General features: G+C 47.6%; 2 protein-coding genes across 3 annotated transcripts in view; both read right to left on the bottom strand.

Moving 5' to 3' along the window:
* KIF5C (kinesin family member 5C) overlaps positions 1 to 15674 on the bottom strand; it is a 54270-nt gene extending 38596 nt beyond the window's left edge. Inside the window, exon 1 of the mRNA XM_042041054.1 lies at positions 15492 to 15674. Coding sequence (XP_041896988.1) covers positions 15492 to 15617 — 126 coding nt within the window. The 5' untranslated portion in view covers positions 15618 to 15674. The remainder of the gene's footprint in view (positions 1 to 15491) is intronic.
* Positions 15675 to 22557: 6883 nt separating this feature from the next.
* The window catches only part of EPC2 (enhancer of polycomb homolog 2), a 35435-nt gene continuing 33102 nt past the window's right edge, over positions 22558 to 24890 (bottom strand). For both annotated transcript variants that reach the window (XM_042041182.1, XM_042041183.1), the window contains exon 14: positions 22558 to 23844. In XM_042041182.1, the coding sequence (XP_041897116.1) occupies positions 23772 to 23844 (73 nt within the window). In that variant the 3' untranslated portion in view covers positions 22558 to 23771. The remainder of the gene's footprint in view (positions 23845 to 24890) is intronic.

Raw genomic sequence — 24890 nt, forward strand, 5'->3', positions numbered from 1 at the left:
CCTGAGAAGTTTCTCAGAGCAGCTGTGGCTGCCCCTGGATCCCTGGCAGTGCCCAAAGCCGGGCTGGACAGGGCTTGGAGCAGCCTGGGATGGTGGAAGGTGTCCCTGCCCATGGCAGGGGGTGGCACTGGAGGGGCTTTAAGGTCCCTTCACCCCAAACTGGTGTGGGATGCTCTGACCCATTTCAGGATTACACAAGATTAGAGGATGACCAGGCAAGAACAGGGAGAGATGGGGGTGATTTGAGAAGGAAACAACATGGGATGAAGGGACAAAAGCCCCAGCTCTAAGCTGCTCACTGTGCTTGTCTGGCCATGCCCCACACTCCACCAGCACAGTCCTATCCTCTCCCCAAATTCCTTCCTAACTCTTTTTCCAGGTGAGGGACTTCACAGGGGTCTAAAGACCAGCCACCTGAGTGGGGCTGCAGGTCACAAGGTCCCTGTGTCCACGCTGCCTGTGGTGCCAGGGGGTTTGGGAAGGGAGTGGGAGGGTTCTTTTCCCCCTCACCTGGTGAAATAAAAGCACCCCCTTTACCCCCTGAACAGGCTGCCTGAGTCATGGAACCACTCAGAGAAACTGCACAAACCAAAGTGCCAAATCACCCAGCTCTGAATCCCTTGGCAAAGCCTGGCTGTGCTGGATCCCTGTCACTGTCACCCTGGCTCCATGCTCAGGCCAGGCAGTTTTATTGGGATGATCTCAGGGAGGATTTATGGCACCTCACACGGCACCACTGCCAGCACAGGTAACGGAGCCACGTGACGTGCAGGAGCTTAATTAATGGAGAATTATCTCACAGATAGTTTTCAGTACCCTGAGTGCTCTTGTAGGAGAGGGTTTGTAAATAAAAGATGGATAATTGCAGGCCTGGAAGACAGAATCTTTTCAAAGCAAACCCTCACGGGTGGCAATGGGATTGGTGAGTCGAAGCACTTCCCACCCAGCATGGAGCTTCTCCCTCAGAAGGTGGAACAAAACACATTCCTTCCCTCCAGCCTCCAGAGCAGGAATTAAAGCCTTCCCTCCCTTTGAAAACGGAGAGGCCACATTTGCTGAATGCTGTCTCCATTCCCAACTGGATAAGTGGCTGGCCCTGCAAATTCCCCCTGGAATTGCAGAGAACTTTTTAGATTGAAGGGGTTCTTTTCCCCACAAGTCACAGGGATGCTGCAGCTACAAGGTTGTTGCTGTTTTGCTGATGAAGCCCAAGAAATAAACAGGATCCATCCCATCCTCCTGAAGCCATTTATCTCTACTGAGAATTGAAAACACGGTTGAAAACAAATGGGGAAAATAAAAGCATGTTAGAAAAACAGCAAAATTCAGCTGTACTGACTGAGGAAATGCTGCTGCCATCCCCATCCATTTTCTGTGTCAGCTTGCCCTACAAAAACATTGGAACAGCAGCAAATCACCCAGTGGGTGAAAATTCAGAATCCCTGGGTGAAAAAAGAATAAGGAAATTTATTCAGAATAACCTGAATACAGTACAGAGTCAAACTGAAGCATCAAAAAAACCCCCAAAAATCCTTAAATCTTGATAATATTCCTAAAACTCACTTGGAAAATAAATGAAACCAAGCAGCCCTGTTTGAACAGGCACCACAGAGCAACTGGAGTCAAACCCAGCATTACTTTTGCAGAAGGGGCTTAATTATTGATTTATCTCATGAATATTTCTGTGGAGCTGATGGAGTTTGGCTCGTGGCCAGTGATCCACTTTCAGCTCTCAGTGCCAGCAGAAAAGAACCTTTAACTCCTTGCAACAAATCCCCTCCCCTCAGAAAACATCATTTCATTTTGGTGTAGCTCTGCAATTCAGGAAATCAGACCTTGGGGAATATTTTAAAGCTGTTCTTCCACCTTGATGCACGACCTGGAAAACAGACTCTTCCGAAAAGGAATAGGAAGTACAAAGATGCCCCGAAACAAAGGCAGCTATTAAAAAACCCTCTTGAGCAACATTTTTGCATAGTTCTGACACAGCAATACTCAGAGTAGCAGCTCTCTCACTATTATTGACTCGCACTGGTGCAACCAAGTCACTGCCAGACTCAAAATCATCCAAATTTTCTCCAGTTTTCACCAGGCTCCAGCATTTCAGCTAACCTACCCTACTTCCTTACAGCAGTGGGAGAAGAGAATTTGGTCATTTCTTTTGTTTAATTAACAGTTTAGAGAGAAAAGGCAGAAAAATGTTATCTGTAGAAGAAAAGAAAAAAAAAAGATGCCATAATTCACGAGGCCTGAGACCCCTCTAACTAAAAGTCTCCTGATTTTAGGAGTAGTTGAGAATGAAAAGAGAACAGTGGATATTAGGAAAAGTTTCTTCCCAGAAAGGGTGACCAAGTGATCAGGAAAGTGGTGGAGTCCCCATTCCTGGAGGGATTTAAAATCCATGTGGATGTGGCACTTGGGGACACAGGTCAGTGGTGGCCTTGGCAGTGCTGGGGAAAGACTGGACTCAATGATCTTAAAGGTCTTCTCCAGCCGAAATTCCACGATTGTCCATTTCGTAAACATCCAACACTTCGAAGCCGATTGTAAACTACTGGGGTTTTACTGTTATTCAGAGAACGTCATGATTTCCTTTGAACAAAACCAAAATTTCACAGCCAGAAAATAAAACCCATCCTCAGGCAGCTCCTGGAGCAGCACCGGAGGAGGGGTCAGACAAGGCCACCTCAGGGGCAGGGATAACCCATGGGTGGAGCAGGGTTTAGGATATTCCAAAACAAAGTGGAACAGGTGGAAATTTCCAAACAAAGCAGTTTTGGTGAAAGCCCCAAGGACCTTCAGCTGCACCTCCAGAAGCCAGAACTCCATCCCAGTTGCGCCATGGCAGTGCTGTGTTAATCTCCACTTTGTTAAACTTATCACTGGCAGATTTATGGGGCCACGGGGTGGCTCAGGAGATTTGTAATGGGATCCTGAGCGTGGAGTCAAATCCAGTCTGGGGCAGGAGAGGTCACAGCGGCTCCACAGGGCACCTCTGGCCCCTGGAGCAGCTTCCCTGTCAGCAAGAGCCAGGATGGAGGGGGATCAGGGAACAATCCTGGTCACGGGGCATCCTGGCAGGGTGGCAGAGGGAGACAAGGGGGATCCCTGCACCTCCCTGCAAAGAAAGCATTTCCCGAGCTCCCACTGTCACATTTGCTCTGGGGTGCACCGGTTCAGAGCCTAATTTAGTGTGTGGCTGAATCCTGAGGGAGGAATTCCTGGAGGGCCTTGATCATGACAGCAGTGAGCCCCCGGGCACATCTCTGCCCCCCAAACCTCCACCTGTGAGGGGCCAAAACACCTCAGGACATCAGGACAAGGACACAGTCCCTCACCAGAGAGCTTTGTTCTCATCCCATCACCACCAGCAGCACCGCTGCAGGCAGATCATTCTCCTCTGCCCTCCAGAACTGCAAATCTCGAGTATTCCCAACTCCAGGAGAGAGGAAGATTCCAGCATCCACGATTTAACAGAGCAACCACACCCCAGAGCTCAGGGAATAATCCCTTGGTTCCCCGCTGGTCGGGTGTGCTCCTGATCCACTGGAGACCAGTGACAACAACTTAAATTCCCTTCCTCACTTGCAAACCGAGGAGCTAAATGCCAGCAGTGCTGGAAGCCGGAATGTTTACAGATCTGATGCTGCAGCAGGATTGCAAAAGCCCGGGATGGAAAAGAAACATTCTCCCCGCCCTGCTCCAGCCTCCGACCACACTAAAACCTCACGAACTGAAAACACGGCAGAGAATCACGGAAGGAGATTGACAGCACCAGGAGTTCTGCGCTTCCCTGCACCTTTTCCATGGAAAAGGGATACTCCAAAGGGCTGGAAGGGCAGCAGGCACCACAGTGCTGGGCATGATTTGGTCTACAGACAGAACTGATGTGCAGCTAGCCCAGCATCACCTGGTTTGTAGTATCGTAGCCTTGACCTGCATCCCTTGGAAAAACTCGGCTCTGCATCCCAAGGACTGCGGGAATAGCCACGATTGGAGGGTGGCACAGCCTCCACAGGCACAGCAATTACCCTGCAGAGCAGCTGCTCCCAGCAGCAAACCTCTTCCAGCAGGGATGGAGCAGAGGGATCCATCTGCAGGGGCATTCACACCTCCCACTGCTCTGGCTCTGTGGCACCGGGGCAGAGCCAGCCCTGCCAGGGCCAAGCCACAGCTGAAACACCTGCTGAAACCCCATGCCACAGCTGAAATATCTCCTAAAACCCCATGCCACAGCTGAAACACCTGCTGAAACCTCATTCAATAAGAACACGGAGGAAGATCAGCTCTTCCAGGAAGGAATGCACAGGAACGTCAGTGCTTCACACAGTGTTTGATCCCCACTATAAAATCACTGAGCTCTCTTCCCTCTAACAGCATTCCACTGGTTTCTTTTACCTTCCAATTCTTATCTCTTTGCCCAGTTTCTTCTGCTCCTTCCCTACCCCCAGTTTTGGAGGGGTGGGATGGAGGACAGAGGACACAGCTCCCCTTTGGACCACGCACCACCCCAGTCCTCGGAGCCTCAGCTCCAGTTCCTCTCATCCATAACCCCTGTGGAAAGAGGAACTTGCTCATTCCCACCCATCACCTTCCAAACAGCTTCTGCTTCTTGCCCGATTTCCTTCTATCCCTCATTATCTGGAGAAAATCCAAAAAGCAGAACTCTGAGTTTTACTCAAAATGTCCAAATCTCACCATTTTGGCACCAACCCTCCAATCCCCCTCAAGAACAAGCAGTTGGGGAGCAGGTAATGGTAACAAAACTACAAATTTTAGTAAAATTTTTAAAAAATAAGGATTCTTTCCCTGATGTAGCAGGGTCTAGGAAACCTTAAATAGGAAACTGCTAAGCAGAGACCCCCCCCAATGCTGTTTGGAAAACATTTGCATTTGTGGGAGCAGGGCTATGATGACTGCAGTGCTTGGTTTGGTGACACTCAGCAATCCTATCCCTGTTAATAAAATTGTATCAGGCAATTAGACAAGCAGAGACCAAAAAGTCATCACAAAAATGTTACAAACCAGAATTGCTGCTTCCTCCATTTCCGCACCAGTTATCAGGAGGAAAGCAGAATATTTAATAATTTGGTAAATTAATCCACCGCTGATAAAGTCAAGCATCAAGAAATTCAGATTTGTTTAAATCTAAATCAAAATTTAAGGGGAATTGCAGCTGGCTCTGCATTTGGTGGGAAGAACATCTCCATCAGCTTGTCCCACCCTGAGGCATGGGTGGTGACACACCTTGTGCTTCCCTGGACAGCTGGCAAAGGGTGCTGGATGTGTTACTACAGCAACTGCAGCCCAAACCCTCACAGCAGGAATGTGAAGGAAAGTGGTATTTCTGAGCTGGTAAAATACACACACAAAACACACCCCCCTCCTGGGAACTCAGTAAGGACAAAGAGCTGCTTGGACTTTCTTTGGTAATTTCTTGGGGGGCTTTTTATGAGCAAGAACAGATTTTCTGGCTCATAACCCTTCCTGTGCTCTCCCTGCAGCAAGCAAGGCATTACAGCCTGCAGAGAGCTCATCTCCTACAGCACAGCAATGAGATCAGCAGAGCAGCCCCACTTTCTGCTAAATTATCCCCAAACAGGCCGGAATTATCTGGCAGTAATTCCATCAGCAGCTTTAGCAGTGCATTCCCTGAGCACTTTTCCCAGGGCAGAGAGCAGCCCCGTTCCCTCCCAGCTCCAGAGGCTCTGATCCTGTTAAACTCTTCCAGCCATGAGTGAAAGCTCTGCCGCTGCTTCCTGACACACCAGGACAGGGAAGAGGAGGGAAGCACCACGACCTGTAAAATGACAGCCCTGTAAACACAGCACCTGCTGGCTCTTATGTAAACCCTGCCTCTTATTCTGATTTTTCTACAGCAGAAACAAAGCCAAACCTGCAAGACACTGGGCTGGCAACTAGCAGGGGATAAGGAGGTGCAAATCATCATTAACTGGGTGCAAATAATCATTAACAGGATGATTTAATAAGCTTTTTTTTTTGATTAACATAAGCACTTGCTCTTCCTGATAAGCCACAAGCCGTTCTGCAGGACTTCAGCCTCCAGCCCCCCTCAGCATTTGGTAATGTTTTAAGGGAAAAAAACCAAACCAAACAAAAACCAACACACCAACAAGGGGCTCCAGGTCCCAAGCACTGCAGGTGCCTCTCTCCACCACTCCAGGACAGGACAATTTGCTCTGAATTCCCACCTCCACTGGCAGCACCACGGCTGCTGCAGCTTTCGGGCTCTCACCTTGCAGAGAACCCCAAATGACTTTCTCAACACCAGCCTGAAGTGTGCACAAGCAGCTCTCACAGTCCCAAAAATCTGAAATATCTGGAATTCAAACCTCCAAACCTTCAACAGATCAGAGAAAAGCAAGGAGTATTTCCACTGCACAAACAGGGAGCCGATGCTTGAGGTCACTGGGAAGTCAAATCCAGGTTTTTTCAGTTCCATACAAAGTTTGCATCCCAAACAGCCCAAATCCAAGCTCTGCTGAGGATAATGGATTAACAGCAGCACCAGGAGCAATGATATGTTTATCTAGCACTGCTTTTGGTGAAATAGCACATGGATTTACTACAGAACAACAAAGAATGGTTCATTTTAAGTAAAACACGAATCCCGTATTTAGTGATTCGCTCTGACCCGTTCTGGCACACACCCAGCCATAAAACCACCTCAGGGGCTCCCATTTCCCCCCAGCATTCCCACCTTCCTCCTGCACAGCCCCACAGCTCCAGCATCACACAAGGCACATAAATAAGTTTTTTGTGCTGGCAACAGCTTTGTTTGAAGTTTATGGCTGAGTTTACTCCACAATACTCAGAAAATCTGGGCCGCACACAAAGCAAGCCACGGAGAGAATAAATCCTCTATCACCAACATAAGCAAACATTTTTCTCCAGGAAAATGTTCCTGCACATGCTCCCATGTAGTGAGATTAACTCTGCTTTTAAGATTCGTTTGCAGCGCTGAACTGTTTTGCTTTGAAGTTAAATTGTGAGAGATACCATAAAGTGAGAAATAATCAAGCCAAGTGACAGCAGTTTTCCACTGGGTATTTATGGGTGAGCCAGAAAGCAGGAAGAAAATACAAAAAGCATAGGGAGAGGTCCTGAGAGGACCAAGCAAAATGCAAGATAAAAGGGGAGAGGGGGGGAGAAGTAATAAAGGAGAGAGGGAGAATAGAAATGCAAAATAAAAGGAGATGTAAAGGGAGAGAGAGGTAGAGGATGGATATGACAGGGGGGTGCAGGAACAAAAAAGGGCACAGATCCTCACCCAGTGAACCACAGGACCAAGCCCTGTGAGAAGTAGCAGCATTGCTCCCATCTCCCTGCTGGCCTAAATACAGAGCATGGAGCAGTGCAGGAGGGCTGTGCAGGCAGAAAAGAGATTACAGCTGCAGAAAAACCTGACTTCTGGTAACAGCTCGGCTAAAAATACTCCCTAACCCAGTTACCCCAATCCAGAGAACGCTCTCCTGCTCAGCCTTTGCTAAGTGGGGGAATAATTTAGTTGCCAGGATGATTCCTGGGTATCAGTGTGACTTTGAAATTCAACTTCCACCCCTCAGAAGCACAGGTCTTCAGCTCAGGAGCTGCCACAACATCTTTTGCTGACTGGAAAATGCTGCCATAGGAACAGGATCTCAGCAAATTTGGGAATATTTTGTACTGCCAAAAGGTGTTGGAGGCCTTTGGGGTTATTGAACGTGTAACAAAATGTGGTTTTGGTATCAAATCCTCCTCGTGGAAGAGAAATGTTCTACAGCAGCTTCAAAACCACCCCAGCTTTTCAAGGTTCACTCCATTCCCTGAGCCAGGAGAATGATTTTTACACCATCCAAGAGCATCTCCTGTCCATCATCATAACTAGGTAGTGAAAAAAGGAATTCTCTCAGCAGAGAAAGAGAGAGAGAGGCACTGAAAAAATGAATCACTTTTAGCAAAGACTACTATTAAATATTTAAGTTTTTGTCTCTGGATACTCATTTCTCATGGGGGAAAAAAAAAATCCCACATTCCTGGTGTTAGTGAGACTCAGTCTCACAGTTGGGAAATAGGCATTTTCTGAAGCTGTTCTGTGACCAATTATTGATATTTTAATGGGAATCTGATGACAATTACAAGCACTTTCCATAAAAAGCCAAGAACCAAAGAGGCCATAAATCTGTAGAAATGGATGAATAAAAGCAGGAATCCATCAGCAATGCCATGCCTGTGACTCCACACCTTTAAGGCTGTGAAGGATCCCATTTTGGATATTTTGAGGCAAATTTTTGCTGCTGTGCTTGCTTTGTTTTGCTGGGATTATATAAATATGCAATGTTTTCACACTCCAAAATCCAATAAAAATGAATTAAGTTCACAAACCACAAACAAGCGCCATTATCCCACGTGTACCTTCCAGGGGAGCTGGAAAAACAAACATTGGCAACACCTCAGCCAAATCCAAAGTGTCAAACAATTACTGAGCAGCTCCAAACCACTTCTCTGTCTGCACACCTGGGTTTTAAAAGGTTGCAGCAGCACCAAATCAAGCAAAAGAGGGAAAATAAAGAGCCTGAGAGTATTTGGGAGGAGTTGGGAGTATTTGGGAGTTGAAAAACCCAACAAAAACAAACACAAGAACACCCCTGCAGATGTTAAGAAAAATAAAACAAGCCACAAGCAAATCCCCCTGTCCAGAAGGGATCTTTTGAGGAAAAGATTCACACCAAATTCCAGATACACTTTTGCATTCAGCTAAACCAGCCAGGACTTAACCAAAAACGCCTCAGCAGCCAGACAGCCCCAAGCCAGGGAAGCTGAGGTGGAAATGTGGGGTTTTAAGAAATACATGGCAATACCTGGAGACACCTTAGGCAGCACAGAACAAGGAATTTTGGAAGAAAACAAATCCCAAGTGAGTAATTTTCACGACAACAGGAAGGACACCCAGGATAATAGCAAGGCTGTCAGCAGCCAAGCTGAAACCGTCACGAGAAACGAAACGAAATCATCTTTCCTCCCAAGCCTGTTTTTCTCACAGAAACTCCCCCAGAGAAAAGCAGATCAATATTAAAGACTTACAAGCAGCACTGCATCCTTAATTTTCCCTTTCTGAACAGCTTTATTCTTCTGGCACAGTTGGAAGCCCCAAGCCAGTGCAGGGAGCTGTGAACACACGTCACCCCCCGGGAGCTTCCCCTGCACGCTCGGGGCAGGGAGCCTCGGGAAAAATCCTCTCCAGTGGAGCACACCAAGCGCTCCCAGACTGCCCCAAATAACCCCAAATCTCCCTGCACCAGCCTCAACACTTGCCAAAACAAATCCGAGCCCCAGTGGTTGACTGGTGCATCCCAGGGGAAGGAAAAGGACTGGGACAAGTGGGAATGATGCTCAATGTTTAAACCTTCTGGTCCCAAAAAAAGGCATCCAGCAGGAGGGGAAAAGACAACACAGAGTGGCTTGAAACTTCATTTTCCTGTGGTTTGACAATTTGTCTTGTTGGAATCCATCACCTGTGCTTTAAGTTTTGAAGGTTTAAGTAGGAATCCGTATTTCTGACAGGATAGGTTTGGAGAAGGATGCCCAGAGGGGATTGGGAAAAGAGAAAAAAAGATGCCCCGAGAAAACACAAAAGGGAAATTGCCGGGGCGAGGAAATATGCTTTTTATTTTGAGTAAATCATCTTTCTAGCAGCACCATCAATAAATAGAAGCCATTTTCACATCTGAGTTCTCACCGCTCTTTTAGAAAACAGAAAAGCAAACACAAGGGCAGCTTCACCCATGAAACACACATTGACCTGTGCTGGATCACCTGCCCCCAGTTCAGCACTTACAGACAAGCCTGGAAGAGCAGGAATGTCCATTCCAGAAGGAAAACAGCTGAGGATTCAGAGGAGAATCAAACAACCCCCTGTCCCGAACCACTCAGAAGTGGCTTAAACCTGGCAAGAATGGGCCAGGCAGCCAAGGATTTCGCTTTGAACCTTTTTGTGAAGTATCCCTGTCTTGGGAACACCTCACAAAATTGAGTCAATTCCAACAGAATCCCAGGAGCTGAACTGGCTGCCACTCATCCCAATAACCTGTGGTTCTGGGATTAGACAAAGGCATGGTGGAAAAGGAGAATATCTGGAGAAATCCTCATCAACACAGATTTTTTCCATTGCCACTGTGGCAGGGTAATATTGCACATCTGCTTCGGTGCTTTCTGGGAGTCTCACTGCCACAAGAAATAAATGTGTTTCTTGATAATCAGCACCAGAACAGTTCCATCCTGTCCCAACACACTGTAAAAACAGACCCAAATCCCTCCTCAGTCATCTCATCAGGCCCCTGATTCTAATATTCCACACAAGCTCCCAAAAATAAGTGTGGAGCACAGGAACTGCCTTAAAAAAACAGCCACTCTTTAAATATCTGCAAATATCAAGCTTGGGAGCAGCTCCCTGAATGGCCACACCAGTTCTTCGGGAAATGAAATCGTTTCTTCTGCAGGGAACAGAAAATTCATCCAGACCCAGTGGGATCACCCTGTGTTTGCTCTTTCCCAAATGAGCAGCAACGTGATCCACAGGCTTCTGGTTCTTCCCGAGGTACCTATGGAGCAACGTCAACCCAAAGCAAAAAGCCAGAGCCAGAGCTCTGGAAATAGTCTGACCTGAAAGCACCAGAGCCACAGGGGATGAGCACAGCACAGTGTGGCTCAGCTCCTCCACGGAATGGGGAAAGGCAGCGGGGTCCAGACGTTATTCCAGGCTGCAGGAAAATCCTGGGGTGTGCAGGAAGGGGGGGGGACATTTCTGAAACAAACAGCTCCCACAAAGTGTTTGTCAGCTGTCTGAAGACACCAATTCCCCAGGAATTCCATGCTCAGCCAGGTATTTGTATCCCAAAAGTCCTTCTCAGAAGCTTTCAGCCAAAGCTCACTCGGTCCTCACCGGAAAAGAGGAGCTGGAAAACACCGGAGATGCTGGGAGGCAAAGCAAGGAGCAGCTCTGCAGAACATGGGATCTGCCAGGAGAACAGCACCCCACAATCCACTGACAGCCCTGGGGCCACAGCCTCCCATCTCACATCCAGAAGGAGCTTTTTGCACAAGTCACTTGTAGGAACAAACCCTCCACAGGCACAGGGGATGTGCGTTCGGGGGTTGAGATGGACGCTTGGCTTTTGGGAAAAGCTGCACCAAAAAAAACAACCCCAGCAGCACAGGGCAGTTTTTAAATTTTTATTTCTTTTAAACTCACCATTTATCTGTTATCCCAAGGATTTTTGTTTTTTTTTTTTTTTTAATCTGTTTTACCCACAGAGTGACAACTGTTTAACAGCACTCAGAGATCTCTGTACAGGAGGGATTTTGGAACATGCTCTTCACTAGCACAAACTCTGCTGACTTCACTGGTATACATGGAACAAAAGATAAAGCATATCCAAATATTTTAGGGATGAAAATAAGTGAGAATCTCTCCACAAGACATCCCAAAATGCACTTACAGCACAAAGTATTAAAAAAAGAAAAGAAAACAAAACCACAGCACTGCTCAGAAAGGAATCAGCCATCAATCTTTGTTTTCCTTTCTCTCACAGAATATTCTGAGCTGGAAGGGACCCACAGAGATGATCCAACTCTCAGCCCTGCACAGGAATTCCTCTCATGGAATATGACACTGCAGAACAGCAGTGACCACGGCAGAGTGGCAGGGCATCAGGTGATGGTTTTGTTTGCTTTGAGGCACGTTAGTTATTTAAGTGGAATATTTCACGGATGAGACAACAGAATCTCCCCCGTGTGAGTAAAGCACAATCCTGGGGGAGCCTCCCACTGATCCCGGAGGCCTCCTGGATTTCCCAGGGGCTGGAGCCCCCCGGGATGGGCAGAGAGGGGAAGGGGGAGGCTGTGCCTGAGCCTGACACGGGCAGCACGCGGGGACTGCAGAGCTCAGCAGCTCCTGCTAAGCCGGGCTTTACAAATCCCTCCCGCCGCAGCGCCAAAGGCAGCTGACAGCCACAATGAAGAGCCTTTTATCCCTTCCTGGGAACAACATGAGGTTCCCGAGCTGCCTTTTGGATGTTCAGCTTCCTAACAGGAGATGTTTTCCTGAGCCACCAGCCTGGGAACAGCCCCGCGCTCAAAGGAAGCGGCTGCTCCAGACAAAAAATAAAGGGGCTGAAAACAACAACCTCTCCACAACTAAATTCCTAAATATTTTACACCAGGGCTGGCTGGCAGGATTCTCTGCCACAAACCTAAACCAGCGAGCATCCCAGCAGGTGCTGAGGCTCTGTGCATCCTCCCTTCCCAGATGCTCAGGAATAAAAGCACCCAGAGGAACAGGACAGGAGCACACACCGGGAGCTGCCTCCCTTTGCCAGCCCAGCAAAGAGCTCCACGCTCTCCCACGAGCAGGAAGCCAGCTAGAAAAATGCATTTTTAGGTATGTCAGCCAACACAATCAATCAGAGAGTCACCTTGAGGCTGCAGAGGAGCAGGGAGAGAAAATGAAGCTGCAGCCTGGTGAGACTCCTGGGCAGCCAACCACAGAATAAAGCCCTGGATTCATCCCCCATCCCCTTTTCCTGCCCTGCTGAGAGGGGAGATTCACCTAAAAGGCTTTTTGTGCTTTAAACTCTCTGGCAGAACGGAAGCATGGAGGGTTTTGTCTGATTTAAGCAAAGGAAAAGTCAAGGTAAGACGTTCTCACCCTCCACAAGCCCGGAGATGGGCGGGAGACAGCAAATAAACAGAGAACAAAACAAATCCCAACTCCCAGGGATTTATCCCGTCGGAATTGAGTCAGGACACTGCCCCGGGGCTTCCCTGAGGAGCAGCTCTGACCCACACAACCCCAGTCCCAGCCCAGGGAAACTCAGCCTAAGTGGTTAAACTTTCCCTCTTGGCCGCTCCTTCCCACAAACACCAAGTCATGATCTGCAATTTCTTTGCCCAAGGCCCCAGGGAAGTGTAACAGGAGATGACAGTGGGAAACTCAGGAAGAAAGCTTTTTCCCCCGTGTTTACTGGGAAGAAATAAATTTATTCAGACTTACTAGTTAGAAAAAAAAAAGAAGAAAAAATAGATGGTTCCCTTGAATCAGTTATATTTTATTTTTTTCTTACGTGGTGACATAATTCCTCTGGGGGGAAGCTGATAGTTGTGTCTGGTTTCTTAAATCTTAACAGAACCCTTCTCTTTCCAATCCACGGATCAAAAATAAAAGCTGCATTGCAGTGTTTTCAAATGCTATAGTAAAACACAAAAAAAGTGGTTGGTCCTGGTTTATTTTTGCTCCTAAGAGCTTGTGAAGACTGAAATCCTGCTTTTCCTAGAAGGAAGTCTGCTCTGGTGGTGCCTTCCCACGGATCAGGATTCCTTCCTTGCCCCTGCCAGGCGTTATTTGTTGGAGCAAAGCAGCCACTCTAAACCAATAAAATAATAATAAAAATAATAAAAATAATAAAATCCAGCAGCGCTTCCCACTCCTGCTGCAGTGGGATTCACTGGGGATTGAGCTACACCAGAGCCCAGCGAGCTCAGGGCTGCAAATAAAGAGGACAAAGAATATGGGAAGGTTTTTATGTTCCCTTCCACTCAGCCAAACTACAGCTATTCCCCCAGAACTCCAGCTGATGGCTCCTCCTTGGGAAACAGAAGCTGGATTTGAGGACATATTGCATTAGCTGAGATGATTAAAATCCTAAATAATTACAATTTTTGCCTTAAGAAGGGAAGGCAAACTCTAAGCTTCTGACTTGGTTTTCAAGATAGCAAATAACGCCCCAAAATGAGCTGCCAACCTGAATATCCACGTAAAATAAATATCCATGAAAATCAATACGTGCACTTTCCTTGCTTCTCTCTATTTTTTTTACCTTCCATGGAAGGAAATTAAAAGTTGCTGTTGTTTTTTCCTTTTTTTTACCCCCACCAAAGGAATTACTCTCACCTGCAAGATACAAAAACCTTGCCCAAAGCATCACAGCTACTGTTTTCCCAGACAACAGATACTTTACGGACAAAGACACATCAGGAGTGGGAAAAGAGAATTTTGAACTCCTCTTCAAAACACAGCGCTGTTAAAGGATTTACAGGAGCTGTATTTTAATCTGCTTTTAACATGTCTGAGGGTTTATTTATTGGGGGGGGAGGGGACCGTGCTGACATTGGTTTCTTAAACATCCAATGGTACAGATACATTTTCCCTCCCAATATTTGTTGGCCAAATCCAGCCCTCTGCTGCTGGCCAAGATTGATAACCAATTTGATTATTCTATTGTTAACAGGCTGCTGGGGGTGCCACCGCTTTAACCTTCACAGAAAGACAATTAATTTGGCAGGACAGAGGGCATTTAATATTAAAAAAATAACTGCGTATGTTCGTAATTCACCAATTTTTTCCCTTGCAACTGTTCGGCAACTTTCAGGAGGGAAGTTTCTGATGACCTCAAGGTTTTGGTAAGAATTTTAACAAACCGTCCAAGGAGTTGTGCTGACCATTAGTTTTAGGGTCTCTTTATCATCATACGGAGCACGTTACTGGTTTAACCACAGATGACCAAATCGGAACTAAAGCACCACAGCCCAGGCTGGCCGGACACTAAACCAAAAATCTGCGTTCAGGCCCCCAGCAGCGCCCATGAACCCCCACCCAAAGCGGCACCGGGGGCTCTGAGCGCGGCCCCTCCGAGGGACCCGCGCTGGGAGAGGGAGAGGGAAGATGCTGGGCTACGCTGAGCCCTGGGATCGGCCACATCCCGACCCTTTGTTCCCACTAAACCTCTGGAGCAGCCGAGCCCCGGCAGAGCGCGGGGGCCGCGCAGGGCCGGCCGTGCGGCTGCTGCGGGCTGGGGGCGATTTGGCTTCATTTTAGTGTTTTAAACGCGGAAAAAGCCCCAAACTTGGGTCGCTTCCCGCAGCGCTGCCCGGCGCGGTCCCGCCGCCGCTCTGCGGGTACCGCCCGCTCTGCGGGGCTGCCGTGCGGCCGCGGGGCGCTGCCGGCGATGGGGATCCCGGGATTGCGGCTCCCGGGATGCGGCTCCCGGCCCCGGGATAACTTCGGTGCCGGCGGCTGCCGCAGGGGCGCGGCGGAGGCGCGGGCGGCCGCCCCAGTCGAGCATGCCCAGTCCCCGGCATGACATCAGCGCCCGAGCCCGCGGCTCCCCCGCGCCCCCCGGGCCCCCCGAGACCCCCGCCACCCCCGGGGACCCCCGGGCCCCTCGGCCAGTGGGTTGGGGGCAGCCCCGGCGTGGGGGGGGGGGGGGGGGGGGAGGGAAGCGGGCAGCGCCGCCCCCTCCCCAATCCCGCTCGGCCACTGCGGGAACAATGGATGGGATGGGGGGGACACGCGGAGAGGGCCCGGGGGGCTCCGGCGGGCGCGGGCACCGCGGGGAGGGATGCTCGCCCCGAGAGCAGGGACGCTCGCCCCGCGCCGAGGGATGCTCGCCCCACCCGCGCGGGCGGCAGCGGGATGCGGGATGCCGCAGACTCACCCCGATGACCACGGTCTCGTCGCCCTTGAATTTGGGGATGAATTTGTCGCCGCGCAGGATCTCGGCCTCGTTGAGGGGCCGGAAGCGGCACATCACCTTGATGCTGCACTCGGCGGGGTCCGCCATGGCGGCGGGCGGGCGCCGGGGCTGCGCGGGGCAGGTGCGGCAGCGGCGGGGCTGGGGCCGCCGGGCGGGCGGGGCCGGGAGCCCTCGCAGCCGCTCAGAGCCCGCGGACACGCCCCGGACCGGCCCCGCTCGGGCGCGGCTGCGCGGCCACCGCGGGGACCTCCCCCCGCAGCAGCGGGGAGGGGTGCGGGGAAAGCGACCCTGAAGATCTTCCGCTGCTGCGAGTCCCACAGCTCCCACTGTGCCAGGCTGCTCCCAGCCCCAGTGTCCAGCCTGGCCTTGGACGCTGACAGGGATTCAGGAGCAGCCACAGCTGCTCTGGGCACCCTGTGCCAGGGCCTGCCCACCCTCGCAAGGAAGGATTTTCTTCCATCTGTCCGAACAAAATTTCCCTATCACTCCACTTGCCCATAAAGAGTCCCTCTCCAGCTTCTTCCAGACACTGGAAACCTGCTACGGGCTCTCCACACAACCTTCTCCTCCAGCATTCCCAGCCAGTCTCCATAGGGAACGTGCTCTAGTTCCCATATGAGCTTCGTGGTTTTCCTCCGGATTTGCTCCAACAAAGCCCCCCTCAGCATCCTCCCCCTTTGCCTCTGGCACAAGCCGGATCTATAACCAGGTTAAAGGATATTTCTTCCTGGAATATCACTCCATGTCTCATTCCTGGGAGGAAAAGCAGAAGCAGTGGTGCCTCTGGGCAACACTTTGACCTTGCTCAATTTACAAGAAGTTTTGTCACGATGCAGCCGGTGATTCAGCATCTGGGAAAAGCAGCGTCTGGAGCCTGCATCTCCTCATCAGGGGTGCTGTCCTCATCCTCCTGCCCTAAAAATGCTCCTTCCTTACTTGCTAAAATCACCTGCAACTCTCCCTCCTGGCTCATTTATTTCCCTGCATTCACATGACTTGAAACAGTCTAAAATACCATGAAGGAAGTCTCCTCCTCCTCCATCATTTTCTCCCTACGAGAATCTCCTGCTTAAAGAAGAATCCAAACACCATTGATGTCCTCCGGGAAGTTGCAGACACGGCCCAGGCTCCAGCAACTCCTGATCCTGGTTTCCACCAGAGTTTTATTCAATTAGCCTCAGCTACACAATTAAGATGAGGGTGGACAACGCTCCAGCATTTTGATGGAGATCTCCCTTTCCTTCAGTCCTTACCTGAGGTGGATGTGAGGAGCAGGCTGGCTACAAAGCCTCTCACACCCTTCTTAAAAGCAATTCCATGGGGGAGAGTTAGCAATGTGCAGCATGTGATAAGATATTATTACATAATGGGATTTATTCCCGTGGATTACCAATTATCCCTTTTATTTCTCTTATGTTTCAAGCTTTTACCCTGAATAGCAAATTTGTTAGTCATGACAAGTAGGGGCTTAGTCATAAAAGACAACCCTTTGGATGAATTAATCCTTATTCTCCTCCATTATCAAGAGCTCATTTTGGAGTGAGATAAGCACAACTCCATTTTTCTATTAGAGCAGGTATAATCTGCCATCAGGAAGAATGCAGAGAGCCATCTTTTCCCAGCAGTTTTGTCACAAACAATGTGACATTGTCTGGAGCGCAGACAATTCTGTATTGTCACCCAGCTGCTATTTTTACTGCTTATTTCCAGATTAGGTGAAGCAGCCTGGTAGGAACATTCATTTTCAGGCAGATTCGGGAGTGATCAGCACCTCCTTGGGTCTGTGAGCTGCTCCCAGGCTGGGCTGGGTGCCTGAAGGTGTGAGGGACAGTGTGGTGGGAACCTGCTTTGTAAAAACATGAAGATACAGAAAAGCAGAGCTTAAATACTTCACTCCTGCCACCTTAATTCATTTCTTTCCCTTCTCAGTAAAAAATATCATTTTTCAGCTGGATGCTTTCAAGAAATCCATGCAGAGTTACATTTTTCTGAGCTTACTTACATCAGAACATAGGAAAATTGTCTTCCAGTCAGCACCACAAAAGTAAAACTAAGAGAACCTGGATCTTATCTCCTTTTCCCACTTTCCCAGCAAGTTCTCCAGCTCCCCGTTTTAGCTCACCCTGGCAGATCAGATATGGTTTGACAGCAAGTTCTGATTTTTCCTGAAGAAATTCTCCAGCTGAGCCAACCTCACTTCACTAAAGATCCCAAGCTACCAGAGCTCTCCAAAAGGAATAACAAATTCCCTCCTCAAGGACTGGGATCATAAAGGAATGACAGGATTCCATCCCTCTGCAGGGGAGCCTCCAGCACAACCAAGGTGTTGAGGCTGCAGGAAAACCAGGGAGAGGACAGGACCTGAACAACAGCAGGACACGGATTCTGACAGAGGTGATCCTGCAGAAATGAGGGAACATTTCAGCATTTCCTGTGCACAGAGCCCACTGCTTCCCTTCCTTGCTTCTGGGCTCCAGGAATGGGCTTTGGAGCTGGGAGGGAGAAAGCAGCAAGGTTGAATTTCTGCTGTGCTGAACAATTCCGTGCAAGGAGCAGACACCAGTGCTGGCCAGGGGCGCGAGTTGTCAGCAGGGAGAGCGGCTTTAATGCACATCCCATTGATCCCGGTGGCTCAGCAGTGGCCAGAGGCAGGAAATTTGATATGTTGGTGTCATCAGCGCTCAGATGTGGCTCAGGGGAAAGGGGTGCTAAAGGATTTCTCCCAGGAGGGACCAGAAGGGGCGGGATCCCCGTGACAAAAGGCAATTTTAAATGTCACCCGCAGTTAATGTCCCACAGACACCAGGAGACTCTGAGAGTGCACCGGGGAATGTTTGCAAAGGCAGAGCATAGAAGTGTTTAGCAAGAATAAAAATAAATAAAGGCAGGTTGGAGAACAGGCAAAAATGAGCTGGAAAGTCCTGAGAAGGCAGCCAGGAGGAACCGAGGGTCAGAAATGATCTAATCTGCATCCCCAGGGATCACCAAAGGCACGGAGACACATCCCCAGCTCAGGAGGGACGGGGCTGCAGGAACATTCGGCCAGGCAGGGGAAAAATTCCGCAGCAAAATGTACAGGATCGGCACAAGTGACACTCTCAGGGTGATTATCCCAGACCCAGCATCTCCTTGGATCAGACAGGTAAGGATTTCTTTGGGATCGGGGCCACGGGGGTTCCTTTCTCACACCTCCACAGAAGTTTGGATGTGGAAATGGGGCCGTGGCACTCCAAAGATGCTCCATGAGAAAGTGCTTGGGCAGGAATTGTTTCTGATTTGCAAGACACTTCAGTATATGCTTACTTTAAAAAATGTATGTTGAGTACACAGAGAAATCTCAATCTCCACATAAATTATTCACGTTATGCACAGTCACAGATTTCGTGTTAACCCACCTATAAAAAATGGGTTTGCCCAAAATAAATAAATCGATTTTACCACTGTATAAAACAGCAGAACATTTCAGTTCATTACTAAGCACACAAAATATTTTTACCAAGTTACCAGCTTTTCATTTGGGTTAATAAATCACCTAAATAAAAGGGCTGTACCTCGGAAAAAAATAATTGTCTTTATGGTATAGGAAGTTATGAAGCAACCATAAAAATACCGAACGGACTAAAAAATACCTAATCCCAAACCACAAAGGCTCCATAGAGATGCAGAAAGAGTTAAGGAGCATCGCAGGCAGCTGATGCCATCTTCTGGTGTCACTTACAGCGGGGATTTAAACCCCCCACGCGGAGTTGAGTCGGATCAGCATCAGGAGGAGGCGTCCCTTGTCCCCAGGGCGGGGCTCAGTGCAGCGCTATTAATTCGGGAAGGGGCACACAGGCAGCGCGGGGCTCCAGCAGCTCCCGGCAGCTGCCAGCAGCGCGGCCCCGGGGCGCGGCAGCGCGGAGGGGGGACCCAGGGCAGCGCCTGCGGTGCCACGGGCGCGGCCGAGCGGCTGCCGAGCGTGCGGAGCGCGGCCGGGCTGCGCCGCGGGCACTCGCTGCCCTTCTGCTCCATTGGCTGCTCCTGCCCTCCCCAGGGGATCCCCACGCTCGTCAGGCACAGCACGGTGATTTTTACTGACATTCCCAAATTGATAACGTGTTGCCAGGGTATGATAGCACAGGGATGGAGTGGGGGCAGGCAGAGGTTGTGCTCTCCCACCAGACAAAAAGATTTATCTGTTACAAATTCGCTGTCTCTGCCTCAGTTTTTGTCTTCCTCCTTCTCCATTATCCTCCCCTGGGCAATTCCACTTGTGTTGGAGTTAAACCAGGGTCCCATGGATTGAAGTTAGGCTGGACTAAAAAGATTTTACTGTTCTTGGTCACAGAAACAATCTTACCCTCACTCAGCAAATTTGTAAGTTTGGGAGGGTGGGGAGGCCCTGGCACAGCATTCCCAGAGCAGCTGTGGCTGCCCCTGGATCCCTGGCAGTGCCCAAGGCCAGCCTGGATGGGGCTTGGAGCAGCCTGGGAGAGTGGAAGGGCACTGCCCCTGCCTCTAGCAGAGGTGAGGTTTAAGGTCCCTTCTAACACAAATCATTCTGGGATTCAGGGATTCTAAAAGTGATTTGGGTTCCTTCAATGTTATTCCCTGTTAGTTTTCAGATTTTAGTCCTATTCCAGCTACATTATTTTCTTTTATTTCTGTTTAAACTGGAGTTACTGGCTGACAATCCAGACAGATTAAATGAGTTAAATTCACAGTAGAATTTAACTTACATGTGCGCTCTTCGTTAATTTTTTGAGATTACAGCATTAAAAACCATCCAAAGGACACAGAGATTGCATTTAGAGATACAACAGGTGACTAGGAAATAAGCAAGTCACTGAGGAAACAGGGAATGTGTCCTGAAACTCCCTTTTCCTCCTGAAAGGCACTTCAGAAGCAAACATTCAGTTCAGTTCTCACGTGAGGGAATGGCATTTTGGGTCCTGTCACTGCAGCAGGATGGCACAACCCAGCCAGTGTAGGGCTCTCCACACCCCCTCACTCCAGGCACTGCTGCTGGGGTCCTGCAAGGAGCACATCTAATGCTTCCCACATAACGAGCTGCTTGGACCAGCAGTAATGAACTTCCATGTGCCTTTGTTCAGATGGAAACACTTGGATCTTCACAGCTCACCCAACTTAGGAAAGATTCTCTCTCCCTCATCTTCCTTCTTTCCCAAGCAGCAGTTTGCCTGCTTTAATTTACTGAGGTTATTCCCAGTCTTTCCCATTAAAGTCTGAATGTTGCAAACCCTCAAAGCAGCAGAAACAGGGAATTGAGCTTTGAAACTGTTTCTCTCAAATCCGGAGAACCTGTTGGGATGACAATTAAACACACACCAAAACTCCAGTCAGTCCATAAACAAATAGATAAATCTTATTAGAGAAAGAACCAGCATTTTCTAGTACCTGACATTTAAAACTCTGCACATGACATGAAATCCAGGAGAAATTGCTGTAGACAAACCAGGATTCCACAATCTCACCTGAATGACATTCCCAATACACAACAGAACAGAAATCCCTATGCCAATCCTACTGCAGAGATGCACAAAGGAGGGAATTAAAACTGAACAATGTCATATCCTCAACATGTGTAAACAGCACAAAACCACCTCAGTCCGTGGCATTCCCAGCTGGGATCAGGACAAAGTATTTTATAGCAATACTCCCTCCCTTTTCTCTCTTTTTTTCTTCTTTTTAATGAAGATTTCCATGGCCTGCAGCACTCCCCTTTTCCTGCACTTGAGGCACACAGAAATTCTGCAGTGACTGTTCCAGTTCTGCTTCACAGAAGGTTTCAACACCACTAATCCTTTAAACGAAACCCATTCCACAGCTGGCACTTACCATCAGAGCCTTGGGAGTTTATGGAATCCTTCTCTGCACCTCACATTTGCCCAGAATCCATTAGAAGTTCGAAGCTCCAGCTAAAGGTTTTTTAAGTAATTAGATGAGGATTAGACTACATGAAATCAGAGATACACAGCAATCTTAGAGACATCTTCTGGCCAATTTTCCCTGAAAATGATCCACTGAAAATGATCTTTGTAGTGAGAAGAGTCCATGCTAAGTGTACAGCTTTCAATCTGCAGAGGAAATTACTTCCCATTTTCATTAAGCTTCCAAAGGGTTTTGGGGATGGTAGTGACGCAAGGTTATTTCTAGATATCAAGGAGAATAATTTTTTTTCTTTACAGACTCAAATTTCCAACAGTTCTTCCCAAGAAAAAAAAAATAACTCATTTATACTTCAGACTATCAGTCATGCCCTGAAATGAGTCCAGCTCTACAGAAAGCCTGGAAAGATCAGATAAAGAAGAATTTTCAGGGAGCAGCAAGCCCAGTGAAGGCACAGTGCAGCCACAGGTGCCCCCCCAAAGCTGCCACCACCCCTCACCTGACCAAGGCAGTGCCGTGAGTTCCTCTATTTCCAGCAGGAATAATCTATCCTCACCTCTCCCTGCAAACATCATATAGAACAAAAAAATAGAGCATCAGTTAAGCAAAAGCCAGGTAATTTTAGACATCTGAGTTCGTGACGAGCTCCCAGGATTTAAAGCTCTGCAAGTGTTTTTAGCTGCCAGGAGTGTTAACTCGCACAACATACGATAAAAGCAGGTTTAAACACAGCTTGGATTAAAAATAGTTCTTTATACAGAAAGCCAAGAAGGAAAACACACTGACTGCATGACACAGGCAAAGCACATCTTGACTTTCCTGGGAGGGTGGGTCTGGACTAAACAACATCCCCAGGTTCCTTCCCACCTCAGTGCTTGTGGATTTGCAATACAGAAACACCCACGTGTGGAGAAGAAAACAGCAGAAATGATTCACCCCATTTCCTTGGCAGGGCAAGAAACTCTCATTCACTGTTTTCCCAGGTCTCAGGTCCCAGCCCATCCCTCCCCCTACCACAGAAGTATCCCATAATCTGCAACCTTCTGGAAATAAGTGCATATGCTGGGATCACCAGAGCTTCCAGAATTCCTGCCGTCCCTGCTTGCACACTGTGAAATAACCACATATGCACCATGGCCAGGTTTTGATATGTATTTTTATTTCCCTGCAGTTTTCACTTATCAAGAACAAGTAACAGGGAAAGTTGTCTGAACTAGTGCATAAACAAACATTCGGAAACACCACTACACGTATCTAATGTACAAGAACCGTATAAAAAAAGTCACTAAAACACTACACTACGAAGGTGTCCAACGCTTACAGTCAGACTTTTTCCAACCCGTTACTTGCCTTGTAGCCACAGGAAAACTCTCCAAAATTGAAAAGACAATCTTGCCACAACCCTCCCTCCCCCCCCACCACCTGGGATGGCTCGATAGCTAGACATCCAATAATGAATTATTGCAATGATATAGAATGCAATACATACCTGGTAAAATATCCTTTATGTGGTGTGGTACAGTTTGAAAGCCGGTTAAAATAAGCAGTCTTCGGATAAAATGGCATCAAGGTGAAAATTTTCTCTGATCTGCACAATTGGAGATGTGCCAGATGCATAATTTTCCTAGTCAGGTTTTTTTTTTTCCTCTCCTGTGTAATTATTTTTTATAAACTGGTATTATAAATAGAAATATACATTCAAAATATATGGAAAAGTGAGTTACTACATTAAATTTGCATGTATCGATCCATCCCTTTCCCCTGCACAGTAATAGAAAATACTATTTTGCCTTGAACTTCATATTTGACAGTGAAATGCCACTAAAGTATTTACCAAAAAGTCCATCTAGTCAAATTGTGAAACAAAATGAACCAAGTGAAAACTTTACATTTCCTTTAGAAAAAAATTACAAGAATTTTGTTTCCTAGCTATGAATCTTTAACTTTTTTTTTTAGACACAAAGTTGCATTTATTTGTACAAGATACAAAATGTAAACATGGCAAAATAAATAGTTTAAACAAGTGATGCAGGATCCCATGTCATGCTCATGATCCCATTAAAGAATTATTTTTTAATCCATTCAGTTGCAAATTCAAGTGCAAAAGCATGATGATGAATATCTACTATTCAAGTAACAGAAATAATATTGATGATACAAATAAACTATTTTACAAGGTAGTGATTTTCCCAATTTTACAAAATTTACATTATATATCGACTTAATACACGATATAATTGGAGTCCATTCAGGTCTAGCTCAGTTCTCTGTGATCCACAGAGTGCTGTGTTTGCATTCAGTTGGAATAGAAAGGAGCACACCATGAGCACAGCTGGGGACACTGCTTGGAGGTTATGTCACTTCCATGGCCACTGTGGTCTCTGCGATGCCGTTCAAGCCCAGGCGCTCTGGTTCATGGTTCTCTCTGCAAGCGAAGCAGATCCCACAGTTACAGCCACAACAGGACATTTCCTCACACAGTTTTTAGTATTTTCTTTTGTATTTTCATACAGCTGTTACCTGGACCAGGGAGAAATCTTAGTAACACACTGCAAACATTATTTAAAAGTAAATCCTGGCATTCAACAACTGCTGTTACTCAACAGTGCAGTCCCTTCTGCAAGATTACTGCATTTCACTGTCCATTTCCAGCCTAAGTTATGGATAAAATTACTAAGAGCTCTCCTGAAGGAACAAAGTCAAGATATGATAATTCAGTATCAGTTATTCCGTTAATAACCAAAGTGTTGTTGTAATTCCCCCCATTCTGCTTTAGCACTAATTTTTTACTCATTTACTAATACCCATGTTTTTACTTTTCCAAATCACAAACATGACTTTGTTTTTTGAATATCATATAATCCAGCAGAGACTTGGAACAAAGCCCAAATATTGCCATTTTCAGAAAAATCTGCCAACTGCAAAGCTGCTGCCATTCCTATGAAACATCATCTAAGTATCCTGAAATAACAGTGCTGTTCAATGAATAAATATCTTAAAGGTTGGACTTGATCTTAAAGGTCTTTTCCAACCTAAACAATTATGAATTATGATTTTATATGAAAGATGCAGGCTGTCACTTTTCTGGTTTGTGTTCTACATAAATATGTAATACATATATCCATATGTAAATATAAAAATATGTGTGCCAGCCTTTACCTTCCAATATTGGTACACAATGATTTAGAGGGAACATGAGGAGAGTTTGACAGAATCTACCTGAAAGTGCTGCATGAGAAGGGATAGAAGGGACAAATGAAATGGCTAAAATTCAAGCAGAGCAGAAGTTGACCATAACTACTGGTGCCTAAAGGCAGTGCACATTATTTGAGGGGTTAATTTGCAAAATCAGCTCTTGTGGCTTGCCATGGCCACACTGAAGGTGCTGAGGGTGTTCCTGGGAGGCTGAAGGTGCTGAGCAGCTTCTTAGAGGTGGAACAGATTCCCTCTAGTGCAGAGTTGGGCATGACT

This window comes from Corvus kubaryi, unplaced genomic scaffold (genome assembly GCF_017639235.1).
Source record: "Corvus kubaryi isolate FWS band 111438036 unplaced genomic scaffold, C.kubaryi_AGA036_p1.0 37396, whole genome shotgun sequence".
Lineage (NCBI taxonomy): Eukaryota > Metazoa > Chordata > Aves > Passeriformes > Corvidae > Corvus > Corvus kubaryi.